Source organism: Athene noctua, chromosome 10 (assembly GCF_965140245.1).
Source record: "Athene noctua chromosome 10, bAthNoc1.hap1.1, whole genome shotgun sequence".
Lineage (NCBI taxonomy): Eukaryota > Metazoa > Chordata > Aves > Strigiformes > Strigidae > Athene > Athene noctua.
Window position 1 is genome coordinate 16,649,926 of NC_134046.1, and position 27,986 is coordinate 16,677,911.

The 27,986-nt window shown below is 41.9% G+C and overlaps 1 protein-coding gene across 3 annotated transcripts; it reads left to right on the plus strand.

Moving 5' to 3' along the window:
• The first annotated feature begins 279 nt into the window (after positions 1-279).
• Positions 280-27,926, plus strand: TKT (transketolase). Of its 3 annotated transcripts, none has more exons than XM_074913867.1 (14): positions 280-559; positions 5,251-5,258; positions 5,700-5,791; positions 8,136-8,233; positions 9,899-10,090; positions 10,872-10,990; positions 12,306-12,499; positions 13,103-13,267; positions 14,535-14,691; positions 21,038-21,168; positions 22,471-22,554; positions 22,734-22,827; positions 24,485-24,607; positions 27,623-27,926. In XM_074913867.1, the coding sequence occupies exons 1-14, from the start codon at positions 453-455 to the stop codon at positions 27,808-27,810; spliced, it is 1,752 nt and encodes a 583-aa protein (XP_074769968.1). In that variant the 5' UTR covers positions 280-452; the 3' UTR covers positions 27,811-27,926. The 3 variants fall into 3 exon arrangements, with proteins under 3 accessions (XP_074769968.1, XP_074769966.1, XP_074769967.1); XM_074913865.1 differs by lacking the exon at positions 5,251-5,258 and adding an exon at positions 7,359-7,472 and having other exon boundaries at positions 5,674-5,791; XM_074913866.1 differs by lacking the exon at positions 5,251-5,258 and having other exon boundaries at positions 5,674-5,791.
• Positions 27,927-27,986: the final 60 nt, after the last annotated feature.

Genomic DNA, 27,986 nt, shown 5'->3' on the forward strand with positions numbered 1-27,986 from the left:
GTCGCCACACAGGGTCCCTCAGCTAGTATTTCTCCCGCCTGGGTAGCGGAACAGGATTACCGTTAAGGGGCAGGTGCTGCAGTGACGTTCAGAGGCACGAACGGCCTTGAGGCGGAGGCCCGCCGGCACGGCTTTCCCGGACGGGCTCCGGACGGCGGGGAACGGGCTCGCGGCCCCTCCTCCTCAGCCCGCCGAGCCCCAACGGCGCCTGCGCGCGGCCGCCCCGAGCCGCCCCTGGCGCCGTCAGGGGGAGCCGCCTGGCCCCGCCCCGCCCCGCCCCGCCCCGCCGTGTGCGCGGGCAGCCCCGGGGCGGGGCGGGCTGCCGCGCGCTCCCTGGCTCTCCGCCTCCCTCCGCGCCAGCGCACGGCCCGGCCGAGCCGCGCTGCCCACAGCCCTCGCGGAGCGCCGCCGCCCCTGACCAGCCGCCGCCGCGGCCCCTCTGCTTCGCCCCCATGGAGGATTACCACAAGCCCGACCAGCAGACCCTGCAGGCCCTGAAGGACACGGCCAACCGGCTCCGCATCAGCTCCATCAGGGCCACGACCGCGGCCGGCTCCGGGTGAGTGGGGGAGGCTGCTGCGCCGCAGACCGGCCCCGCGGGGCGGCTGCGGGTACCCGCCCCTCGGCCGAGCCGCGCTCCCGCATCCCGGGTCGTGCATCCGTTCGGCGGCGAGGCCGAGGCGGGGTGGCGCTGGGAGGGGCCGCGCCGGCTCCCGCCGCGCGTTCCGCGCTGCCTGCGGACACATCGGTGCCTCCCGGGGACAGAGCCCCCACCCTACGCTCTGCTTTCTGCGCGTTGAGGGGAACGTGGGGTGGGCGGGGATGCTGGGGCCCATCCGTGCCTCCCGCGGGAGGGCTGAGGCGGCCCCGGGGCGGGACGTGGCGCTGCGCCGGGATGGGGAGCCCGAGCGCGGGGCGTGGGGCAGGGGTGGTTCTGCGGGGGTCACGGCTGAATCCCCCGAGCCCCCCGACACGTCGGTGGCTTCGCGTGAAGCTGCTTGATGCGGAGGTGCTACATCTGGAAATGGCGGCCGTGGCGAGGAGCGCGAGCGAGGCGCGGGGCTCCCGCGGGCAAAGGCCGCCCGGCACGGCCGGGGCCGGCGGGTGTTGTGACTGCGGAGAGAGGTCGGGAATGCTAAGTTGATGCAGGACTGAAAACCAAAGAATTTGTGCCTGAGGCGCAAGCCGTTTCTTTTTCATTTCGTGCCCGTCAGTTGGAACTAATTCTGCACAGAATTTCAAGTGAGCCCAAGTGGGATTATCTGTGCAATGCTCGCGGTCTCAAATGGGCAGTTTATTCAGGCCTCTGGACAGGATTTAGTGTAGGCTCTGATGTGTGCAGATTCCAGGGTTATCCTTCCTTTGATCGTGCTTTACCTATGGAAAAAAATCTCTGCAAACAATCCGCTTTTACTCATGTAAAATTAAAGCTATTTTTTCTGCTTGAATAATGCATTTGGGTGCTTCCATATAGACTGCTGCCTTTTTTTTTTTATATATCCCATCTTGTTGCAATTTCCTCCTTTGGACTTCTTTGAAACTGGCTGTAGCGTTTAAAAAAAAAAACCAAACCTGAAGGAATCCTTTGGATGCTGAGGTTCGTGTGGAGAAAGATGGTGTGTAAAATATTTTAAAGCTTCTTTGAATTGCCTTACTGTGTCTGGCATGGGCTACCTCACATAGCTCTTTCTCAACGCACACAGAAATTGAACTTTACTCATTACCTTTCCATGCAGCAAATGAAAATGCTGCTTTGGTTCCTCCTGTAAAATGGAGTGTTGGGACACGGGAAGCCTCTCAGCTAGCTATAGGAGTGGGTTTTAGAAAGCCGTAGTTTATTTGGTCTAATCTGGAGAGAGAAGTACGGAATACCTAACAATCGCACTTTTAATTCTTGATTTGTTTCAAAGCTACAATGTACAAGCAGCGTTACGTAAGCTTGTGTGAAATTGTAGATGGAAGTTGTGCTAAATCTGTTTAGTTTAGCTTGAGCATCTAGTGTGTATTTTAAGCAGGCAACAGAGATGTATGGTATTTGTTGTTCTATCTACAGATAAAATTATTTCTCTGTTTTGCCTGATGTGCTATTAAGAATAAAGATCTTGCTACAGCCTACAGCCTTTGCTTCTTTACTGTGGTCCATGAAATTCAATAGTAAACCCATTCTCTCCATACTGGAGAAACAGTAAAAGTGGTTTTGCTCAAGCTTTTTATTCCTGGTATTCATGTATGCTACAATACTGAGTACTTCTTGCACAAAGGCATTTCATTAATCACTGTAGCTTATTCTAGCACTAGAGTTGTGTAGAGTCTGACATTATTACGCAACCTGATAATGAGCAGATTATGAAAGATGGGCTCTGGAGGGAAGATTCTGTTGACAAGTCTTGTATTTTCTAAATTAATAAGATTTGACTACCAAGATGATGGTGTAGTAATGTGCCTGAGAGAAAAAGACATTCAGTCTGTTGCAGTGTTAGGCAAATCCCATGCATTTCTAAAACAGATTATGAATGTGTTTTCCAAAACCTGAATGAGACAGGAAGCTTTGCCTAAATTGCTGGTATACACTAAGAATGTAGAAAGATGTTGGGATGCAAGTTAAATATAAATAGAAGCTTCCAGTTAATAGAAAAAAATAATCACTATTATTGCACTGACTTTGTTAAGGAAGTTTGTGTTAAAGGTGCAGTTTGTGAAACTGGAGGAAATACTTGTAATAAAAACACTCCAAACAAAACAGGACCTGTCTGCTTCTTTCAAGGAAGTAATTTCTGCAAACTGTGGCATATATTGCAACACAAGTGACTCTGTGGTAGATCTGACACACCAGTTCTTGCAGTCTTTACTTGTACTATCTTTTGTTAAAGAAAATGCAGCCTTTGCCTGGACAAGAGCTAAAAGGATCAGATAGTCTGATCCTGAAGATGCTCAAACATATCTTTGAGTACTTTACCAGCTGTACTGGAAAAATTCAGTGAACTGGGGAAAAAAAAAATGTGCTTAAAATGCCTTAGGTGGGGAAAAATTTGATTAAGTTAGTTGTAAAGATTGAACATATTTGCTTTTGGGTGTGGAAGAAGTTTTTATTTTAGATAAGTAGTGCAAACCGGTAGAGTCTCTTTTTGTAGCTAGTGATAAATTTCTGCAGTTTTGAAACAGTGCCTGGCTTCCTAGAATTAGATGATTAAATTCTTAAAAGTGGAAGTTGCAAGAGTTTCTTAAGAGGCAGTTAAATTTCATAACATGTGGTATGATCACTTGTGGCAGATTATCTTCTTCCTTCAATTTTTTAGCTTTTATCTTTCACTCAATATTGCATTTCAACATTCTGCTATTCTTTTTAGTTGAAATATGTAGACGTGTGTAAATGGAACTAATATAAATCGATGCAGAATAAAAATACACCCCCCCAAAAAAAAAACCAAACACTGTATTAGAGTAATTAATTATTTTGCTCTTGATTTGTGTGGATCCAGTATTTCAGTCTTCTAATATACTTTGGTTTCCTACTAGTGGGCTATATTTCAAAGCTAAGGCAGTTCTTCAGTAGAAGCTATCTGGCAGAGAAGTGAGTTAATCACACCACCACCAGGTTCTAGGTGGTTCATTAGTCGGGGACAACATGGGAGGCTGTGTGAGAACAGTGGCAATGACTTGCTGTGGTTTTTTTCTCTGCTTGTACGAGTAATCCAAATACACTTTGCTAGGCTTAAGAAGGAATTCTTTTAACAGAACTTATTAGAAAAGTATGAACCAACAGAAGACCTCTAGAAGTAGTTAAGATGGATATATTTAAAGAAAATTGTGTAGTTGATTTTAGAATGATTTCTGGTATCTGATATGGAGTTAAATTTTGGCTAATTTCTGTTAGTAGGAAGTAATTTAATTAACCTGTAGTTTTAACAAAAATTTTTTTTTCCAATTTTCAGGTAATTTATTAAATTTTTCTACTTTTTTTTTTTTTTTATTTCCATATGCTACCATTTTAGGTTGTTTAAAACTTTTTTTACCAAGACCAGGAGTTCATAGAAGTATGGTTAAGTATAAAGTTAATAAAATTAAAGGAATGAAAGCTTTAAACAAGCATGTAAGGCTTATCAATTAACTCAAATACATAAATATTTACTAATATGTTTGAACCATGGTTTAAAGCTAATTCTTTTGGTTCCCTGTGTGTGAGTACTTACTAAGGGATGGACACTAACCATAATTCATAGATTGCAAGTGTTTTGCATGTTTTTATTCTCTTATTACAGTGCTGTTGGGGATGTTGGGAGGGAAGGTTTATGACCACCGGAAGAGAATACTCTGATTATTCTAGTGAAAGTGTTGTCTAATCCTAACATGCATGGTAAATGTACATGTGGGAAACAAAATGTGACACTTTCATAGTAAGTTTATCCTGTTTTACAAGGAGGGTCAAATATTTTAAGAGTACCTTGTTAAAGATGAAAAATAAACTGGTAGAAGAGAAAGTGAGATGAGACTGCAAGTTATTTTCAAAGCTGGTCAGATTTTTGCAGCCATAACCTTCTTACTGTTCATCACTCACTCTCCGGTATTTCAGTAGCACCCAGTGGTGTTGAGAATGATCCTGTTTACACCATTAAAGTCTGAAAAATGCTACTTCCCACATAAAGGTTTAAAGAGCCTCCTTACCCCCTTTAAGCTTTATCACAAGTGAAATAACCCCTTTCATGTGACTTTGTATTTGCTTATTGTTACTATATGACATAGTTGCTTCTGAAATGTGCCTGTGTATTTCTAAGGCAAGTTATGGTTGAAGTATTAATTTGTGCTGCTGTTGGACACTGTTGTAAAAGTCATCCCAGATACTTCAGTGGGAGGGACTATCCCAGATACTTATAAATGTTTGACAGACCATCTAGTGTAATATTTCAAACTGATATACAGGTAAATGCAGAAAATGTTGGTTCCTTAGTCAAAGATTAAGCAAGTTAGTATTTTACAATGTGTATCTGGGTGTTTACTGGAGACAGTAAATTTCTGTGTCCAGTTTCAGTAGAAGATAAAGTACAAGAATTGTATTATTTAATGCCCCCTTTAGAAATCAGAATTTTGTTTCTATCAGCTCTAACATGTTAAAATAAAATGGTACCTACATTATACACTTATAAATGGTCCAGAACATTCTGCAAAAGTTGATCTTGCATTACCAATCCCTGACTGTGCAATGGGGCCTGAACAAGTCGGGATGCCATGCTTTTAATTTCTTCACTCCATGAGCAGCTCAGGTGCTGTGGAAAGCTGTCTTTGTTTCCTCTGCATCAGTGAATTTCTGCCGTCAGATAAGGTGGTAGAGTATGATGTCAGGCACAGGGTTGTACTGCTTCCTGTGCTTTCCAGTCACCAATTAGGGTGGTGTTCCTTGGCATGAAGAAGAATGGAGAGCTCTAAAAGATACGTCCTTGAGCTGTCACCAGGGTCTATCTTTTAACACCCACTTGAGCTAGATAAGAAGGCTCCCTTTGTCTCAAAGTACAACTAATTGGCATTGGGGTAATGGTAGATGGGATGGGTTATCAAAAACACTTCAGATTGTGTATTTTAATGCTGAGGAGTAGGGGACTGTAAAGTGATATTTTAAAGATACGATCCTGAGCAATCAATAATGAGAAGTGCTAATCTTGGGTTTGTCTTGACTTGTAGCCACCCTACATCATGCTGCAGTGCAGCAGAGATTATGTCTGTGCTGTTTTTCCATACCATGAGGTACAAAGTGCAAGATCCCAGAAATGCCAGCAACGACCGGTTTGTTCTTTCAAAGGTAAAATAATGTTACGCTCTACTGTTGCAGTCTGCTTGTAAAGAGCTGTCTGTCTGTAAATTAGATGTACTTGCCATCCTTGACTTATGCTTACTTACGCTTGCATCTATGCAGAAATCTGTTGGAAATATTTGAGAGGTTGGAATTTGTCTACTTCAGAAAGACAAATAAAAGCTGGTTAAGTTGTAGCATAACTCAAAAATAATTAAAGTCTCTGTATAATGTGTCTTGATTAGTCTTCACTATGGTAAGTTGTTATATTAAATAAGAAGTGTTATTATTGTCTATAAAATCTATCAAGAAATATTAGTGTCTGGTTTATTTTGGCGTAACCGATTTTCTAATGAGTTAAGTTGCGGTTAGCTTTTGTGCTCTACTTGTTAAATGCAGCCATGCTGTTATGCCTGCAGTCACGTCACAATGTGCACTAATTACTGTCAGCTTTTCAGGGAGCATTATATGAACTTATTATGGTCAGTTAGTAGTTTCCATTCCTACTGTGCTAGTATATTGAAGTCAATACTACTTCTGAAGCCACTGTGGTTCAGAAAATGCATAAAACCATGATCTGGAGTTGCCATTAGTATTTCTGTCCCCTTTTGCATGTGTCACAGGGACATTTCGATCATATCATATAAAGGCAGTTGATGGGCCTTCAGAAAACATAATGTGTAAAAAATAGCAGATGAAGAACTCCAGTGAGACAGGTTCCATCTCTGAGTCCGAGTTCCTCATGTGGTGAATTACAGTAGTGCTGCATAGCCGATAGTGTATTATATCCTTGCATTGGATATGACAACTGTTGCCATTTCTGATTGCCATTCTGAAATAAGTAATTGGATGAGAACCAAGCAGCTAATGATGAGGTGGTAAAGCAGTAAGAGAGAGTGGCTTCTTCATGTTTGCTTTACCTCTCTGTCGTTAATCAGGGCTTCTGCCCAGAGCTGCTAGATAACTTCAGACCTCCGCATGCTGCTTTGACTCCTCCTGACTCTGTGGGTGGAAGATGACCACTGCTTTGCAGTTGTCCAGTTGGACCTGGCCACAAGGATCTGAGCATATAAAGCTTAAAATTTTGTCTGTTGTCACTCACTTCATCTTAACCTTAAATACATATGTATTGAAGAAGTTATAATGGGATGGCACTTGCTCACCATCTGCTTACTGGTTTAGTGAACGGTGCTCTGTTGTTGAAACTGGTACCTAAGCAAATTGAATCAAGGTTTTGTATTGGATATCAAAATTACTTTTTGGAATTGGACCTGCAAGGCTGAGAGAGACCTTCTAACTCTTCCATGCTGATTTTCTTGAGGACATCTGCTCTCAAGAGTGCTGCGTTTTTTCTGTATTAACTGTAGTCAGCTATCTGGGATGTTCTAAGCAGGGGCATGGGGGACTTTGAAACAAGCATCAGTGTGAATGTTGCATTGTAAGTGTTTAATAACTTGATGCCTCCTTAGTGGACATAAGAATCTGATTTCAGGGTTTGTCAGCGTTGTAAAATTTTGCTTTGGTAGTAGGATATTGTGAAACTTGTGCTTTGCTTAAAATTTATGTTTCTCCCTAGGGTCACGCAGCACCAATTTTATATTCTGTTTGGGCAGAGGCAGGCTTTCTACAAGAAGCAGAATTACTGAACTTGAGGAAAATTGATTCTGTCTTAGAAGGACACCCAGTACCAGTGAGTGCTCGTAACTTTTGATATAAAGTGGTTTTTTCTGTAAAACAAGAAGTACATGTATTTTGCAGCAATTCTTGGTTGCCAGCTACAGTATAGAAAAGATAAAGACTTACAAGAAGGATGATGATATTTATGGCTTCACTACTGAATTAGTGTCTGTGTTTGAGCATGTAAAAATGACCTTTAGTGTTGTAGTAAAGTTCCCCTGCAGTCCTGTATGTCATTTTTTTTCCATTTTAAAAAGGTTATATAAAGTTCCAGCATGGCTCTTCTCATTTTTTAAGAAGTTTTTGAAGTAGTTCATGAGTTTATATCCAGTTTGGTCTCCTCATTGGTCCTTCGATTCTCAGCTAGTTGTTTCAGTTGGTTCTTTTTTACACAGAATCATGACTTCTTAATTGTTGTCATCAAAAGCGTAGCTGAGAAATTCCTGGGCCATGGGTACCATTCCCTCTCAGAGAGCCTCTTTAGCTTGTGACACTGATCATCAAGGTGCATGCATTGTAGGGAAAGAAGGGGAACACAGAAAGATTTTGAGGGACTTGCACTGTATTATTATGACTGATAAGTTGAATTCTGATGTATGTTGAACCATCTTCTAGCACTGGAATTTAGTTTCTCTGTTTCTTAACGGTAAAATAATTGTTGTCTTTTTATTCTCAGAGACAAGCATTCACTGATGTGGCTACTGGATCCCTTGGTCAGGGTCTTGGTGCTGCATGTGGAATGGCATACACTGGCAAATTCTTTGACAGAGCCAGGTAAATCCATTTTCATATTTCATTATTACAGGCATTCAATGGGAATTTTTTTGAAAATAAATTATATTCTTATCTCAGTCAGGAAAAAAAACCACCTCCTTTATTCTATTCTTCATTCCCAAATCTGATTTCAAGTTCAGGTTTTAAATGGTAGATTACTAGCCTGATAATTACAAAGCCATTGCCAGCGAAACTGCCAAGAATTTAAAGATTAGCAAGAATTAGTGCATATGTGTGTTCTGTTTGTAACCTGACAGCATTGCAAGGTGGTATTCCTGAACAGAGAAGACAGTAAATTGTTGGAGCAGCCTTTAACTTCCAGAGAGTAATTGATAGCCGTTTTGAGACTGGTATGTGTCCTCTTAGAAGGAAGACACAAACTAGAGATGCGACTGTTCAAAGTCAGATGACAAATAATGGAGAACATGTATCTAGATAAGGAGCTGTTATGGTCAATAATAGCACCATTGAATCTTAAAGTAGGGCTTGAAAATGTTATCAGAAAGGCACTCAACATAGAGACAAAAATGACTGCTTCTGCCATTTGTTTTGTGCACAAGAAAAGTAGATGTCTGAAGGCAAATCTGTATGAGGAGGAAAATAGCCTGATGTAGTTGATATATCTTATGTGACAGTTCTAGTACATTCGAGCATAGGCTGCCCAGTTAATGTGTCCTACACGTCACTAGCTTGAAATCATTTCTGTGGAAGATGACTTGCTGATTTTAATTGAGTTTAGCAGATGCTGTGTGTGGAAAAAATCTAACCAGTGCTTACATGACAGAAGAAAGAGGTGGTCTTGTTTATGCAGTACTGAGGATCAGCTTATATGGAAGGAGTTCAGATTTAGCTGAAGGCCGGTGGGATTCAGATCAAAAGTCTGTTATAGCTTAACGTCTAGTAAAAAAAAATCGCTACCAGCCATCTTGATTATTTTAAAAATTATATACTTAAAGGCTAATTTACTATTCATTTTTTAAAAATTTTAATAGGTAATTAACATTTATAAAGTTATTCAAAAAAAGAAAGTGGTAATAAAACAAAAATATAGCAGCTGAATTCTGTAGAGATCAGGCAGTACTGCTAACTCAGTTTTACCTAAATAAAAAGCTTCAGTGTTTGGAGAAATAGTCTACAAAGTCATAACATGCTGGTTATCTTCCTGAATTCTAGATTTGGTTATGCAATGTGCTTTAATCCTTAGTTGAGTTCATCCCCAGTTTATAGTTTCCTGAAATTAAATTATTGGTTGTCCTTCCAGAGAGTATATGGTAGGAATGAGGAAGCAGACAGTAACCTTTCATGCATTGTTAGTGATCTTGCTGAGTCACAGTGACAGTGTTTAATGGGCCTGTTCATTCAAGCCTTGCAATAAGAGGCTTAAGACCTGATTTTTTTGAGACAAAGGTTTGAAAAGGAGTACAGCATTTCTCATCTTATTTTTTTTCATGTGTAACAGCTCAGAAGTATTTTAATTTAATTTGTTGAAGGTTACATAAGGCTGTATGAGGCAAATGCATTGAGCAAGGGAGTTGAGCTTAGGAAGGAAAAAGCAGTGAATTCTCACAATGAATTATTAGATTCTTTTATTTTGTATTTTTTTATTTGTATTTGCTTTTGGTTTAATTGTGCTTACTCATCAAACTTTGTTTTTTAATCATCTAGCTATCGAGTATATTGTCTGCTTGGAGATGGGGAGTTATCTGAAGGCTCTGTTTGGGAGGCAATGGCCTTTGCTGGGTTTTACAAGCTTGATAATCTGGTTGCTATATTTGATGTTAACCGCCTCGGACAAAGCGACCCTGCCCCTCTGCAACATCACGTCGAAATTTACCAGAAACGCTGCGAGGCCTTTGGGTATGTAGTCTCCCATTTGAAACCGTATGTTTTACTTGCTTTTCAGAATTTTTCAAATGAGTTTTCAGCTCTAAAGCATACCGTCACCAAGAAAGATAGTCCTTCATAATGCCTGATACTGGTTGTCTTTATTTATACAACAGGAATAATAAAAGCCACAAAATATTTTGTTTAGAGGAAAAATAAAAGGTCTGCTTACTCAGATAAATTTGTTAGAGGATCTTGAAGTAGTTTTTATCACATTAAATGACTGACTCTGTGACCAAATGTACTGTCACAGCCAGTAGATCAGAAAAAAGGGCATGGAAACCATTACTCCTAACAGATTTCTTTGTGTATTGGCTTTCATTTAGTTTAGAAATGTACATTTCTACGTAGATGCAAAAACTGACAGATACAGTAGCAGCCATTCAAATTGATGGAGCATTTTTATTACTTTAATCAATTTTCATTATCAGTTTTTTAACCGGTTTATAGGCATTTGATTTGCTCTTGCAATTAAAAATGGCTATTGTGTCTGAAGAAATGTAGGGTAACAGTTATCTGTGGACTGTGAATTTTGCTAGGAGCTGTTAATCCCTCTGTGACTCATTTTGCATTGTAAAAAAGGGACTATGATATTTTATGATCTCAGATGAATGCTAGTTCATGTTTCTAGCATAGTCTCTTAAAAAGACACTGCATTGGAATTAAGTTAATATTCGTTATTGTTATTGCTAACTACCAGAGAATGTCACATGCTAAAACCATTTAGAAAGAGTTGATCTGTTTGTGTTCCTAGCTGGCATGCTATCATCGTTGATGGACACAGTGTGGAGGAACTTTGCAAAGCCTTTGGCCAGGCCAAACATCAGCCAACAGCTATCATTGCAAAGACTTTTAAAGGCAAAGGCATATCAGGTAATAAAACGTCTGTTGCTTTACCTATACATGTGTTTGTAATAATACGTACCTAGTGCTGCAATCATTAAAAAATAGAGAAGTTTAACATTTCATACATTAGAAAAAGGTTGATAACCCGTCAGCTTTTTGACTTGGTTGTACTACCATACCGTCTGAAAACTCAGAATGTCACCCTTTTGTTCTTTACCTTTGTTGCCTTTTACATTAGATTGACACTTCACTGGAAGCAGACAAAGATGTGGGTCTCGGTTCTTTACATTATCCAGCCAGGTGCACTTCCGTGTTGACTGGGCTTTTACAGATCCCCGGCTGCAGAGCAGGATTTCCTCTCCTGTCAGCTGTACTTGAGTTGGTACTCCTTACAAAGAGTAAAAAAAAAAGTCTGCAAGATGGCCGCAGCAGGCGGGAATGTTGGACCATATGACTTGGTCTTGAAAATTGCCCTAGCTAAAGAGGGCAACCTCCTTGTCTTGCTCTTGATCCCTAGACTCACAGAGACTACCCTTGAGAAGGGACTGACTTTGTCCCAGAAGGTCCCTGTGTTGCACATAACTGGGTCTGCCAGCCAGGCAGTATAAATGTGTAGAAAACAAGGAGGGATGCTGCATTTACAGTTTTGACAAAGCTGCATGAGATGTGGTACCTAAGCTACCTGGTCTAACTGCAGGTAATTTCATGTGATCTGATGTGTAGGATTCTGTAGTCCGTGAATTTGTCTTTCTGACCAGATAAATATTAATAACAGGAGTGAATATCTTCATTCCTTTTCATTGAGTAATCAAGCAAAATTCATTATTCTTAGTGACTTAGTGAAAAGCAGCATATCAGCGAGAGAGATAATTTTTGCCAGGTACACAAGAGTCGAGTCCTCAGAAGCTTTTAAAATAGAGCTGTAAAACATCAGGTCTTGTTTGAATTGGACAGCTTGGTTAGCTGTTGTTTGAAACTTAGCTGAGTTTGTTTATTTAGGCCTAACTGTTGAAATTTCATGTTAACTGTTCATCCTGATTTACTGTTTACTTCTTGCCACACTTATGGAACGGGTCTTTTAGGTGCTGATTCAAAAACAATTTCAGCAGAAGAGGCTGGAATTTCATCACTAGTTTTGAAATATATGGAATTTGACTATTTCTTTTATGTATTTAAAACCTGTCTGTAATTGTTTACAGTGGGAATAATGAGGAAGTTCTTCCTTGGAAGACTATACTAGGCTGTCATATTCTGCTGCACTTCTATCTGGGTCAAATCTACAGTTAAAAACTTAAATAGTTTTTAGATTTTTCTTATTTGCAATGTAATTTTAAATACACAGGTGTTGAAGATAAGGAAAGCTGGCATGGAAAGCCCCTCCCAAAAAACATGGCTGAACAAGTCATTCAGGAAATAGATGACAAAATCCAAAATAAGAAAAAACTTTCTCCAGCCCTCCCAGAAGAAGATGCACCTGTAATAAATATTAGAAACATTAAGATGCCATCTCCACCAACTTACAAAGTGGGAGAAAAGGTACTCCTCTTTTCACTGTTTGACAGTTATCTTTGAAGTGTGAGACTGTTTACTGAGTGGCAGGAGGTGTTTTGTGTTATCCCTTACCATGATTTCAACTACCCACCTCTCCTATTTGAGTATCCTGGTAAACACCTGCCTCTGTGGTGTGACACACAGACATTCAACTACTGGGTATTGAAAGAATATATTAAAATATAAAGATTCAAATCACTCTTCTTCATTTTGTGATCATTATCAGTTATCCAAACTATTTTATGTGTATTGAATGTTAAAGAAACTCCACAAAGTTAATTGAATTTCCATGACTGGAAACCAAGGTTTTCAAAATTTCCTAGCTGGATTGGTAGCAAGTTGTTGATTTCAGCTCAGATGTGTGTCCTGATGCCTCACTGTATTTTTCTTTTTTTGTTGAGTCTTCTGTGTGTCACTGTTCTCATATGTACTTTTAATCCTGCTAACGTTTAAAATGGTTTTGGTTGTGTTTTGGTTTGGTTTTAATAGTATGTGCATGAACTTATGGAAAAAAAAGAAAATGAAAAAAAAAAAACCCTTCTAGAAACAAGAAGTTAAAACAATACTGTTATATTTTTCTTTTCCTAGTGGGCTACCCGCAAAGCTTACGGTGTTGCACTTGCAAAACTGGGCCATGCTAACGATCGAGTGATTGCTTTGGATGGGGACACCAAGAACTCCACCTTCTCAGAGCTTTTTAAGAAAGAACATCCCAATCGCTACATTGAATGCTACATTGCTGAACAGAACATGGTAACCGGGCTCTTGGTTTTATGAAATACTGATATTATGCAGCAGGATCTGAGACCATTCAATCTGAGTCTTCGGAGAGTGGGGGTTTAATATAGGTTTTTTGTGTGTGTATTCATGGATATTTAATTTGACTTGTTCACTTCTTAGGGAAAACCTAGGCTATGGCACTACAAATATAATACAACAGGAGTGCTTCTAATCATTCCTTCCTAAACCCTTTTTTTTTTTCTTTTTGTGGTCACATTTTCTGTGTTTCAGCAGAACACAAGGAGTTGGCAACATGTAAACAACAGTAATACTTTCCACAGGGTGATTTGTAGAGATTTAGTTCTGAAAAGACTTTAGTGTGGTGGGTTTTTTTCCCTTCACAAGAAATGGAATGTCACAATGTGACAATGAGTTCTAGGCTAGACTGGGGTATAAAGATGAGGACAGAGAAACAGCTAATAAAATTAGCCTGATGCCATTTGTATAGAAATGACTAAAATAATTTGATGTCTCATCTATTTGACTGAGTCTTCAGTTGCCACCTGTATAGGTTCACTGAAGCAAATTAAATTAAAAACGCAAATTCAAGCAGAAATTTGTTTTGTCTTTAATGATTTATAACCAAAGAACCCGTGGACTGTCTCTTGCAAATTTTATACTAGGGCAGTTTCATGAGCTTGAGTCAGGAATTTTGGATTTACATCATGCTAGGATAAATCTGCTATGAAGAGCAGACCAGTTTCTGTGTAAAACAAATGTATGGAGTAATTGTAGGAATAAAAAATTTAAGGAACTTGTTCTAATTTCTATCTTGCTGAAGAAGGGCCCTTTCAGTAAATACCAGTCCAAATAACAAATGTAAATTCATTCCCACTTAGTAATGATATTTTTTGTCTGCTGGAGATAATAGGACTATGTCCTTTGGACTGAAAGCATAAGCCTTTGATCCAGGAAAAGGAAGAGGAAGATGGGTCTTAAAACTCTGTGAATGGCTGCTTGGAGCAGATAAAGAAGAGAAGCTGCCGTAAGGATCAACAGTAACAGCTAGCAGTTGAGGCAAGGAGTAGAGAAGATGCTGGAGGATAGATAATGGGAGAGTGAGTTGCCTCCTTTCCTTTTTGAAAAGGCTAACAATTAGGAGCAGGACCGGATAGAGATTTTTAATCTGCATTGAGAGCTTCTTGCTGAAGTGTTCTGGTAGGAAGTTCCACAGATGATCTCTCGGAAGCAATCAATAAATGAGGAATTCACTGCTCATGTACAATCTCCTTCTTTTCAGGTGAGCATTGCAGTTGGTTGTGCCACTCGTGACAGAACTGTTGCTTTTGCCAGCACCTTTGCTACCTTCTTCACACGGGCGTTTGACCAGATCCGTATGGCTGCCATCTCCGAGAGCAACATCAACCTCTGTGGGTCGCACTGCGGTGTTTCTATTGGTAAGGGCAGCCCTGGCTTGTTTATCAGCACTACCCGTCCATTTAGTGATAAATGTCTAGCTGTCAAACTGGTAATGCTTTGTGGAGACAATCAATAATAAAACTGTGATGGCATAACAATGCCACCGTTTATAGGAAGAAGTCATATTTGCAATTCACTTTTATCAGACACGTTGTATTCAGAAACAGTGAGAAAGATTTCAAGCCTTCATCAGCTCATCTGCTTTTTTTCTCTTTTACCACTTTGGCCTAATAAATGTAGGACTTTTCCCTACAAGCTTTTCTACTCTACAAGTATAGATTGATATAAAGGGATTGGATTGAAAGTGAGCAGCTTAGGTTCCTTTCCATCTTTGCAGCTGACATCCTTTGTGATGAGAACAGTTGGGTACTTATTGTACCTTTGTTTCCCAGTCCCTAAAGTGAGAAACTAATGATACTTATTCTTGCACAGATGCTTTTGTTCACCAGTCTCAAAAACACTTTAGAAGGGATAAGTATCTTTATTTGATTATGCCTTTGAAGATCACCAGTTTGAAGTAATTGCTTCAACTTATCTCAGTATTTCTTACTACTGGAGCAGTTAATGTATTGATTAAGAAAACCTGAAACCTTGAAGTACTAATGAAACTGGAACTATGAAGCTGTTGTGTCATTCAGGAAATTGAATCATAGAACGGTTTGGATTGGAAGGGACCTTTAAAGGTCATCCAGTCCAGCCCCCCCACCATAGGCAGGGACATCTTCAACTACATCAGGTTGCTCAGAGCCCCATTCAGCCTGGCCTTGAATGTTTCCAGGGATGGGGCATCTATCACCTCTCTGGTCAACCTGTTCCAATGTTTCACCACTCATAAAAAATTTATTCCTTATACCTAGACTAAATCTACCGTCTTTTAGTTTAAAACCATTACCCCTTGTTCTATTGCAACAGGCCCTGCTAAAAAGTTTGTCCCCATCTTTTTATAATCCCCCTTTAAGTACTGGCAGGTTGCATTAAAGTCTTCCCGGAGCCTTCTCTTCTCCATGCTGAACACCCCCATATCTCTCAGCCTTTCTTCACAGAAGAGGTGCTTCATCCCTCTGATCATTTTTGTGGGCTCTGGACACCTATTTCTTGTGATGGGGGCCCCAGAACTGGACACAGCACTGCAGGGGGGGTTTCATGAGAGCAGAGCAGAGGGGGAGAATCTCCTCCCTCGACCTGCTGATCACACTTCTCTTAATGCAGCCCAGGATACGGTTGGCTTTCTGCGCTGCGAGCACTCATGTCCAGCTTTTCATGAACCAGTACCCCCAAGTCCTCATCCACAGGGCTGCTTTCAATCCCTTCTTCCCCCAGCCTGTATTGATACCAGGGTTTGCCCCAACCCAGGTGCAGGACCTTGCCCTTGGCCTTGTTGAACCTCATGAGGTTCACACAGGCCCACTTACCAAGCTTCTCCAGGTCCCTCTGGATGGTATCCCATCCCTCGAGTGTGTCAGCTACACCAGTCAGCTTGGTGTCATCTGCGAATTTGCTGAGCACTCGATCCTGCTGTCTGTGTCATTGATGAAGACATTAAACAGTCCTGGTTCCAGTACAGACCCCTGAAGGATACCACTTGTCACCAGTCTCCGTGTGGACATTGAGCCATTGACCACTACCCTCTGGATGTGACCATCCAACCAATTCCGCATCCACCCAGTGGTCCACCTATCAAATCCCTATCTCTCCAATTTAGAGAAGGATGTTGTGGGGGACCATGCCAAAGGCCTCACAGAAGTCCATATAGACGACATCTGTAGCTCTTCCCTTGTCCACTGATGTAGTCACTCCATCACAGAAGGCCACTAGGTTGGTCAGGAGGACTTGCCCTTAGTGAAGCCATCCTGTCTGTCTTGAATCACCTCCATGTGCCTTAGCACAGCTTCTAGGAGGATCTGTTCATGATCTTCCCAGACTCAGAGGGGAGACTGATAGATTGGTAGTTCCCAGGGGTCCTCCTTTCTAACCTTTTTTAAAAATGGGTGCAGTGTTTCCCTTTTTCCAGTCACCAGGGACTTCACCTGACTGCCATGACTTTTCAAATACCACGGAGAGTGGCTTGGTAACTACATCAGCCAATTTCCCCAGGACTCTGGGATGCATCTTGGCAGGTCCCATAGACTTAAGGGTGCTCAGGCTCCTCAAATGGTCACGAACCTGATCGACTCTTACAGTGGGAGGGACTTTGCTCCCCCAGTCTCTGTCTTGCGGTTCATCCACTCAAGAGGTGTTGGAAGAGAGGTTGCCAGTGAAGACTGAGGCAGAAGATTTGTTGAGTACCTTAGCCTTCCCCTCTCTGTTGTTACTGGTTTGCCAGTCTTGCTCATTGCAGGGGTGGGGGGTGTACACTTTCTTTGACCTTCCTTTTCTGGCTGACATACCTGTAGAAGCCCTTATTATTATTCTTTGTGTCTCTTGCCACATTCAGCTCCAGCTGTGCCTTGGCCTTCCTGACCCCATCCCTACACAACTGGGCAGCATCCCTGCACTCTTCCTAGGGTACCTGTCCCTGCTTCCACTGCCTGTGCATTTCCTTCTTGCCCTTTAGTTTGACCAGCAAGTCTCGACTCAGCCATGCCAGTGTCTTGCCTCCCTTTCCTGATTTCTTACATCTAGGGATCAAGAGCTCTTGCACTCTATGGAAGATGTCCTTAATCTGCCAGCTCTGTTCTGTCCCTGTGGGCAGCTTCCCAGAGGGTCCTGTTGACTAACTTCTTGAAGAGCTGGGAGTTTGCTTTCCTAAAATTCAGGTCCTGACTTTACTCTTCACCTGACCCATATCTCTCAGGTCTGTGAAGTCCACCAGTGCATGATCACTGCACCAGGGTGCCTCCAATCTTTACATCACCAATTAGCTCACTTGTGTTGGTGACCATCAGGTCCAGTATTGCATCCCCTCTGGTAGGGCTGTCTATGACCTGACTTAAGAATTTATCCTCAGTGCATTCCAGGAGCCTTCTGGATCGCCTGCAGCTCCCTGTGCTGCTTTTCCAGGATGGTTGAAGTCCCCCAGCAGGACAAGAGCCTGTGAGCGCAGTGCTGCCTGTAACCTGTGTAAGAAGGCATTGTCAGTAGGCTCCCCTTGATTAGACAGCCTGGGGTGGACACCAACCACAGGGGGTCCTTTGTTGCCTCAGTCTCTGGTTCTTACCCATAAGCTTCCAACCTCCTCATGGCTATTGAGAGACAGCTCTTCAGCCTTTATCCGTTTCTTGATGTAGAGTGTGATGCCTCCACCCCTCCTTCCTTGCCTGTCCCTTCTGAACAGTCTGTAGCCATCGATAGCTGCACTCCAGTCATGGGATTCATCCCACCGAGTTTCAGTAGCCAATAATGGCAGCTAGGTCATAGCTTTCTAGCAGCATGGTGGCTTCCAGCTCCTCCTGTTCGTTGCCCATGCTGTGTGCATTGGTGTAGAGGCACTTCAGCTGGGCATGTCAGCCGTATCACCTTCTTAGAGGAACACCCCTTAATTCCTCTGAGGTATTTGGCTCCTATTGCTGCAGGAGGCCCTGGCTTCTCTCCATAAGACTGTGTGCTGCAGTGTAGCCAGCACATCTCGGAGCAGGAGCTGAGGGCCCTCGCTAGCAGTACCTCTCTAGTCTTTGCTTCCCATTATAACTGTTTGGTACGTGTCAGATCATATTGGGGTTTGATTTTGGTTTGAGAAAGGAAGGAAGTTATGATTTTTTTAATGAAATGCGTAGACATCATCCATGAAAACAGGAGCAGACTTGCATACCAAGAATATCAGTAGACATTCATACTTGAAAAACTGCTAGGTATTTGTAAGGAGAAAGAAAGGGAGAACTGACAGGGGTAGTAAATTAAGGCTCTTAGTGTACATTAATTTTTCAGCTGATTTAATAGTTTTGGCTAGCAGTATGGTTTGGAGGAGGGTTGGGTTTTTTGTTTAAAGCAAAATAGTTAGTTTGACCTGTAATATTGGTAAGGATTTAAAGATGCTTCATACATCTGTGTAGTCTCATCCAGACCCTCAAGCTTAACTTGCAGCAGTATAGAGTATGCTTTAGTAGTGGAGACTGTAAGTAGAGTATATCAGATTATGGCTTGTGTATGTCATTAAGGGAGCGATTCTATTACAAGCCTCTTTTCTTTTTAAAATCAGTCCTCCCACCTCATCGTTCAATCCAGTTTGTCTTCTAGCAAGCAGCAAAGGGTGTTGATTCAAAAGCCAATTTAATTTTTTTTAATGAGCAAATTTAATTTTTTTTTTTTTTTTTTAAAGAGCAAATTTTTTGCTCATTTAAGAAGATAAAATTCCTTTGGATTACCCAAATTGTCTCCTAGAACTACGCTTCCAAGACCTGTGATTGTGAAGTTCATACTTAGTCTTATAAAGTTGTTTGAATTACAAATCTGATTCAGGCTTCAACTCTGATTTTCGAAAAAGAATTTGAACCCAAAGTTTTGCAATCGAGTTTTAAAATAAAGTAATTCGGATAAATCCTTTAGCAGTTAGAAAATTCAATTTTAAATTGAAGGGTATGAATTAAGTATACTTCCTGCATGAAATTCAGAATCCTGACTGGACCTGTGGTGAAAATTGAAGTTCTATGTATGCAGTTCTGTGTAGACCTGGGCTTCTGCTGCATTGAAATTTGAACCCGTTAAATTTATGAGAAATAACTATCACAGTGACCTTCTGAACTTGTACCAAGTTCAGTTCTAGATGAATAGTTGCTGATGGACTAAAATACCTAATGAAACTTTAGATATGTTTTCAAGGTCATAAGAGAATAATGGAAAATCTGTATTTTCCAAACTGAACTTATAGGGAAATGAATCATCATGTAAATGTGTTGAAAATATCAGCTGTTCAGACAACCAGTTTTATATTCTAGACATTAGATACTGTTCATATGAAGCTCTCACATTTTTTTATTAAGCTATAAATTTAGGTTTTGCAGATGTGATTGAAAATACTATCTTTTGATCTGTGTTACTCTAAAACCACATAAACCAGGATTATCATAAAGATGCACTTGAGGCCAAACACAACTTAGTGCTAGTCTGTAAATTACCAGTATGAGCTGTGAATGCTGGCATTATTGGCACCACATCAGCAAAAGTAGGACGAGCGTGAGTACTCTTTTTACCTTGAGTAAGATTCTGATTCAGGTACCTGTTAATTTCATTCTTCATAATCTCACTTCTCTTCTACGTATACATTGTGTGGGTGCATTTTAGGAAAGGAAAATGCCCCCTGAGATCCCACTCATTCAGTCAGAGTGCATACAGATTTAGAAACTGTGATGTTGAGGATTTGTTTCATGTCATGACTGAAAGCCAAGATGCTCTCTTTTCCTGGTTCGTGCTTACTTTATTAGTAATGTATAGTGGCAGAGTTCAACGATTGATTTCTTTAACATGTTTAAAGTTCTTCAGAGGTTTGTGCTGCTCTTACGAAAATACTCTCCTCCTTCTTCGTGAACTCGTCCTTCTTGAGTAACAGGTAGTGGGTGCATGTGGGAAGGCTTATTGCCCTGTTTCTGCTCTGCAGGCTGTGGCATGACTGGATTCAGAACTCTTTGCATGGTTAGTCTGGAACAGTGCCATTCCCAAAGCACTGTTGCATAAGGTCATTGGGGGTGGGGGGATGTTGTGGTGGTTGTTTCTTTAACTATGGAAAATCATGGCATCCAGCACATGTTCTGGGTAACAATTCTTTTTTATAGATTTGCAGTTTATGCCATAAGGTGCTTGAGTTGTTAAACTAAGAACACAGATGCCCTATTGCTCTTTAAATAACTTTTTATAGTATTGAAAAATACATACCCTTCATTTAATCTTGAAGTGAGCCTAATAATTTGAGAGTAGCATACCAATTGCACTCTCCATTTCTGATGGAACACATGCAATTCTCATTTCACATTTCCAGCAGTTTAAATCTAGGGGAACACTCTTGACAAATATAAATCTTGCTCGTGCAGCCTCAGTACACGTAAATCTGAAGACACTCAGATATCCTGTGACCCTCTTTCTGTATCTATACCCTTCCTGTTTTGGTTGTCTTCCTTTTGTGTTGTTTTATTGTTATACTTTATTTTCTATTTTTTATTTTTAACCCCAGTTCTCTTTCTTTTTAGTCTCTTTCTATCTGTATTTACTGTTTAGATGGTTCCAAGTTTAAGGAGAAGATGATTCTTTTCTCAAGCAGGTAGACTTGCATGTCCTGTGTGTGCCTGATTTTATGCATTTATTTTTTTTCTGGTTTACATTGAACTTAACTGCTATACTGAGTGATTGTCAAACATGTGTACTTAAGCTTTTTTAACCCTGGTTTAATTCTTTCAGGTGAGGATGGGCCATCTCAGATGGGACTGGAGGATCTGTGCATGTTCCGGGCTGTTCCCAATGCCACTGTGTTTTACCCTAGTGATGCTGTAGCCACTGAAAAAGCAGTGGAAATAGCTGCCAACACCAAGGTTTGCATTGCAGTATTTCTGAACCAGAGAATAATTTTTTTTTCTTTTACTGCTTTTGTTTCTTCTGGCATGTTTCTTGCATGTCTCTACCCACATGCATTCTTCCAAAGGCTCCAGCGTGGCAGTGGGATGTTTTCTTTGCATGGAAAGGTTGCAGACGTTCTGTCCAGGCTAGTGCAGAATGAACAGTCTGGAATGCTGTGGGCCAGATGTGGGGAGATGTAAGTGATTACACAGCGATTGCAGTTTGGGTGTAAATGGGCTCAGAAATAAGCACAAGTGTAACTCTTGTTGGTCTTTAGCAAACTTACAGAAAGTAAACTCCTTGTATGATGTCTCTGGGGTCAGAATTGAAGCTGGATATGGAAAGTTAAATTTGTCTTGAGGATTTTGATCATCAAGTGCCTGTAGGTGAGAGTTCAGGAGTCAGGTCCTCTATTAATCTAAGTCTGCATCTTTTGGAGATACTGAGAACTGGTGCTTGCGCTAGTTGACAGTCTCACTGCCATCTATTGCTCCTCTATTGCCAGTGATGGACTGCAGTTAAATTGGACTGTGGCAGAGTTCCTGATCTCTCTTACCTTCAGCTAATTTGACATAGTAACGGTCAGATATCATTAGTAGCATTGGGTCAGATCATCTCCTTGATTGGTATTTCATTTGGCCACTGTAGGAGTTTACTTGAGAAAGAAGAAAAAAATCTGACAAATTTCGGTCTTGCTGGTAGAGCTTTTAAGTGAAGGAGTGTAGAAATTTGGTATGTGTTGAGTGGTTTGTGAAAAAAAGATGAGGAGGAGGGAGGGAGGGAAAGGAGTCTAAGGTAGCATGAGGGAGAGATTAGATTTAAGTACTCGTTTGTGACTTCATTTGGAAAGGCATCTGAACACTAACTGATGGAAAGCATTTTTCCTTGCTTTCAGCCTAGCATTTCTTCTTTTGCTTTAAAGTCGCTAGAGTAAAAGTTGCACATGTATGGCAAAGTTCTAAGATTCTTACTTGAGTAGGATTCGCCATTTCCACAAGAGAACAAAAGAGAAATAAAGATCTTGGAATCAGAAAGAAAATTGTAAGTTATTAGCATGCTCTAAGAAGAGTTTAACTGTATTGTAATGTCTGAAACAACCAGCTAACTGAAAAAGAACTAATGGGAATGGGTGGGGGGAGTTTAGTCAGTAGAACCAGAGGTAACATGGAAGGGTGAAAACCAGACAAATAGAAAAAGTTATTTTGCTGTATTTTTTTCATAGGGTTTACAAACCTTTCCAAGTTTTGTAACTTATAACATGTTTACTTCGGAAACAGGGCATTTGTTTCATAAGAACTAGTCGTCCTGAAAATCCTGTCATTTACAGCAACAACGAGGACTTCCATATTGGACAGGCAAAGGTAAATATTGCCCATATAAACACAATCAGAAAAAGTATGCGGAGTTCTTCTTGTAAAAGCCCTTTTCCCTCTAAAGTATTCTAATGCCAAAGATTTGATATTTTTACTAAATCTCCAGAAATGTTAGAAATATCGGTAAGATTTATTGTTAGAAACTACATGGAAATATTTTCTTGCAGGTGGTTGTGAAGAGTAAGGATGACCAAGTGACTGTCATTGGAGCAGGAGTCACTCTGCATGAGGCTCTGGCTGCAGCAGAGCAGCTGAGAAAAGGTGATCAGATTATGGGGTTTTTTCTTTCCTTTTTCATCATTTAACACTGCAAAGAAATCAGTACCACTGAGCCTAACTGCTCAGCCTTTGTACTGGTAAACATGAATTAAAATGTTACAGACAGCTGGTCACCTGTTAAGCTGATACAGTGCAACAGACTATATATCTGCCAATCTTCCCTAATTGAGTAGGTTTGAGTTAGTTTAGCAGCATTAGTAGTCATGAAAATTGCCAAACTGATCCAAGTCTCCTTAGAATTGCTAATCTTAGATGAGGTGTGTAAGAAGCAGGAGGGATCCTTCCCTGGCATGTTGTCTGGGCGGGCTAGGCTACCAACACAATAGAATGCCAGCAGGCTGGGGCCACTTAACAAAATAGAGCCTGCCAGCTGAGCCCCAGCAACTGTGGGTGCTCTCCCACAGTGCTGCTGATAGGCAGTGCCTTTGTGTAGTAGATACGGTTCACTGCTAACTTGGGTTTTTTGAATGAATGTATCAACTTTTAACTCGCGTGGGAGGCAGTAATTCAACGATAGTGCTCAAATGCACTGACATCTCACAGCGAAGATAAAAATTCTTCAAGGAAATAAGAGAAAGAAACTGTCAAAAATCTGTCTGAGTCAGTAGCCTGTGCCCAGGAAGAGATTACAAATAGTAAGAGATAATACAGTTAATGCTGCCTGTGGCTTACGGGCAGCTTTGTATGCTGTGTCTAGGTGGACAGATACTTTGTCACGACCTTGAACCATCAGGCTTAGGAGATTTTGAAAGTTGTAGTTTCAGAACTATTGTTATTTTTCTGCGTTTACCATGCTTTGCAATGCTCTGCTGATCTTCAAGAGTGAATAACTAACTATGGAGAAATAATCCCTTAGTGTAGAGGCAGTGTCTAATACCTAAAATTTATTGGCCACTGAAGAGACTTTGGTCACAAAGTTGTCAACATAGGGCTTCTTCATGTATCAGAAGAGTTAACTCAGTGCTCAGCTAGCTGAGGTCAGACAAAACCTGATGTAATTTGCTATTCTTTATAAACAGTCACCATTTGTATGTACCTTTACCAAGTAATCTGGGCCTGCCTTATGATGACAGGACAAATTCTGGTTTGGATGCCAACCTTAAGGGCATCACAGTCAGGGCTGGGGCAGTTGAAACAGGCATACCTGGTAGGTGGGCAGCCTGCAGTGAAGGATTCAGAACGCCTGTAGATCAAAGAAGAGGAAGAAATTGTGCTTAGCTTGACAATAAAGTTAAAGCTAAAATAAAGGTCTGGGAAAAAAACTGTGTTTGACAGTCTGGATAAGAAGGATTTCCTGGTGACTAGATTCTGCTCTTGCCTGTGAGAAGGCCAGTTAGATTGCTGGTTTGCTGCTGGGCACTCCTAGTGACCTTGAGTCACTTATCCAAGGCTTTTCTGCCTCAAGAGTTTTGTCTGTGAAATGGATGGATGTTACTGTCTCACAGGGTGCATGCGGAAAGAATACATATAAAAGTCAGGGTTGATTGGGTTCTGTGGTAGACAAGCCGCAAGTACAGATACCTGGGAGTTAGCGTAGATAGTTTTCATAATAGAAGATCACAGGGGCTGCCTGTACCACTTACATTGTCTTGCGTTCCCCAAATGCAATGTTGCAGATCATTTCATCCTATTTCTGCAGAAAAGATCTTCATCCGTGTGATTGATCCCTTCACTATAAAGCCCCTGGATAAGAAGACAATACTTGAAAATGCAAGAGTGACCAAGGGCAGAATCATCACTGTTGAGGACCATTATCATGAAGGTGAGAAGGTCCAGAAGGTCACAGCCCACACAGTTGTTCCTCTGCCCAGGGATTGGAAGCTCACAGCTTCTGCTGACCTGAGAGAGAAGTATGGGACGTGATGCTGTTGGTCAGTGAAAGCAGAGGAGAGGTTTTAGCCTCTTTCATTGCTGTTCCAATGATAAGGTGACACTGAGGGTTGAAAGTCTTCTAAGATATAATGGGTTAATCAGGGTTGCCTTTGTGATTAACTTGGCCTTGTGTCTCCTTCTGTATGCTTGGTCCAAGTGAAGTCATGATTCATTTGTGCCCAGTGAAGTAAATTCTTGCTGTGGTGCAGTGATTCTGCACAGAATGTTCTCAGAGTGGCTTTACAGCAGCTGCTCTGCAGTTTGTTAAATTGCAAGAGAGACCATTGCTGTGCAGGTTTCTTAAGTTTTCTGTGTGTCCAAAAGCTTGATTCCAGGTTGCTTGAAATCAGATGATTTTGACTGTTTCCACAGTCACTCTGGGATATATTCCTCTCTCTTTCTTGTCCACTACTACAGAAGAGCAGATCAGGGGCTGTGAATAGCCACAGCACTTCACATCCTCATTGGACTCTCTTTCTTTTCCTTCATTCCACCTGCTTGCAGGCCGTTTCAGAATCTGTTGCTGGTATATGGTAGTGTTCTTAAACTAGGGTAAAAAGTGCATGACACATGCAAGAAGGAATTTCTAAGATGATTCCCAAGTAAATCTTAAGATAAAATGCTATTTGGGAGAAGCAGAATAGTCTCTATAAGACTTCCTCAGCTTCTGTGCCAGGACTTTATTTAGAATCACAGAATTGTTTACGTTAGAAAAGATGCTTGAGTCCAGCTGTAACCTAACACTGCCACATCCACCACTAAAACATGTCCCTAAGTGCCATATCTACACATCTTTGAAGTACCTCAGGGATGGTGACTCAACCACTTTCCTGGGCAGCCTGTTCCAATGCTTGACAACCATTTTGATTAAGACATTTTTCCTAGTATCCAATCTAAAACTGCCATGACACAACTTGAGGACGTTTCTTCTTGTTCTACTGCTTCTTACCTGGGAGAAAAGACCGACCCCCACCTTGCTACAACCTCCTTTCAGGTAGCTGTAGAGAGCGATGAGCCTCCTCTTCTCCAGACTAAACCCCCCCAGTTCCCTCAGCCGCTCCCCATCAGACCTGTGCCCCAGACCCTGCACCAGCTCCGTTGCCCTTCTCTGGACACGCTCCAGCTGCTCAATGTCTTGTAGCAAGGGGCCCAAAACTGAACACAGTGTTTGAGGTGCAGCCTCACCAGCGCTGAGTTCAGGGAGGCAATCACTTCCCCATCCCTGCTGCCCACACTATTTCTGACACAAGCCAGGATGCCATTGGCCTTCTTCCACCTGGGCACACTGCTGGCTCCTGTTTAGCCAGCTGCTGACCAACACCCCCAGGCACTTTTCCACCGGCAGATTCCCAGTCACTCCACCCCAAACCTGTAGCGTTGCAGGGGGTCATTGTGACCCAAGTGCAGGACCCAGCACTGAGCTTTGTTGAACCTCATACAATTGGCCTCGGCCCATGGCTCCAGCCTGTCCAGGTGTCTCTGCAGAGCCTCCCTACCCTCGAGCAGATCAACACTCCCACCCAACTGGGTGTCATCTGCAGATTTACTGAGGGTGCACTCGATCCCCTCATCCAGGTCATTGATGAAGTTATTAAATGGAACTGGGTCCTGGGAACACCACTTGTGACTGGCTGCCCGCTGAAGTTAACTCCATAATCTGCTGCCGCTTGCGCCCCAACGTGTCTTGTTTGCACAGGTTTTCAGGGGCTTGCCTGTGCCAACATGTCCCGTGAAGATGAGACCATATGCAGAGAGCAGCTGTTGTGAATTGCTGTCAGGCTTGCTCCTCTTGAGAGAAGATGAAGAAATCAGCAGAGGGGCAGCTGTGAATATGGCATTCGTAAATATTGTAGATATCTACTAGTAGAAATTAGTAGATATTATGAGAATATTATCCTACTTTAAGGTGAAGCCTCACTCTTGTGAGGTATCTGAAGTGAGCTGGTGTTACCATAAGTGCTGGTTACATCATACTTTTGTTCCAAACTATGGGTGTTGAAAGCATCACGGAGCCCCATTGTTTACTATCTTACTTTCAACTCTGGACCAAATATCTTACTGCAGATTTGCAAGATGGCAAAATCATCCTGCTCTGAGGCGATGAACATGCAATTTATGCTGGCACAGTTTTCTCAGTGTGATGCAATCAAAGTGCAGGCATCACAAGCCCAGATGCCTTGCAAGCCCACAGCGGGCTGGTCTGAGCAGCCGCATCCACGCGCTGCCGCTGGCTGGAGGCCAGGTTTGACTGGGGAAATCACTGCGCCCGGAGCTCTGACAAGGGGCGTGGCACCAGGGTGTCTCCTGCAAGATCTCAGAGCACATGCTCGACACTAGTCCTGGGTGGTCTTTGTCCCTAGTACTGCTGCTGCCAGTGTCTCCTGGCCACGCAGGTCCCCGTTGCATCCTTATCCCTGTGATAGTCAGTCTCAGCTGAGCTCTAAGCAAAGGTGCTGAATATGTCGTGTAACTCAGGTGCCTAGTAGCATGCACAGGCATTGTGAAAAGATGCTGCTCTTCAGTGCTGTTGAGATTGGTGGGAATTAAGACTTCCAGCGCATTAAGTACACTTGTAAATACTCCTCAGTCTAAATATATTTTTAGACCTGGCTCTTGGTGGCTGATGCGGAAGTGGTGAGGGTTTCCTGGCAGCTGTGTCCTTTAGAGGTGTATGTGTCTCGCTGCCCGTTTGTAAGTACCTCAGCAATGTCAGGCTGGTTGTCCTCAGAATGCCTTTTTCATTTCACAAATGGACAACTCAGACACATATTGTGATTGATGTTTCTCATAAGCGTGTGAATTGAGGATTTAACATGAACAGACCTTTGGATTGGGTATACGTGCAATCTGTATGTTGCCTGTTGAAGACCCCAGATGTATGTCACGTTTGGCTTTTTTTCCACAGGTGGCATCGGAGAAGCCGTGTGTGCTGCAGTCGTGGGTGAGCCTGGTATCACAGTCCATCGCTTGGCTGTATCTCACGTACCACGCAGCGGGAAGTCAGCTGAGCTCCTGAAGATGTTTGGCATTGATAAAGATGCCATTGTGCAAGCTGTTAAGGGGGCAGTGTCCAAATCAAGAAACGCGGAGTAGTTTGAAGCATCTTGTGCTGTGTTACAGAGAAGCGGTGTTCAGAGAGGTACTGTAAGTTTAAGGCAGGCAAAGGTGCTTTATGTAGAGAGTTCTAATAAAAATACCAGCTTAAAAAACCTTCTGCTTTTTAATCTCTTTTTTCTCTGTGGGGTTTTGTGCAGCAGGGTAACATCTGA

Coding starts and splice junctions, on each gene's coding strand:
- TKT (XM_074913865.1), top strand. CDS start 453: ATGGAGGATTACCACAAGCCCGACCAGCAGACCCTGCAGGCCCTGAAG. Junction 5,792..7,358: donor ACCGGTTTGTTCTTTCAAAG/GTAAAATAATGT, acceptor GTTTCTCCCTAG/GGTCACGCAGCACCAATTTT. Junction 10,091..10,871: donor AAACGCTGCGAGGCCTTTGG/GTATGTAGTCTC, acceptor TTGTGTTCCTAG/CTGGCATGCTATCATCGTTG.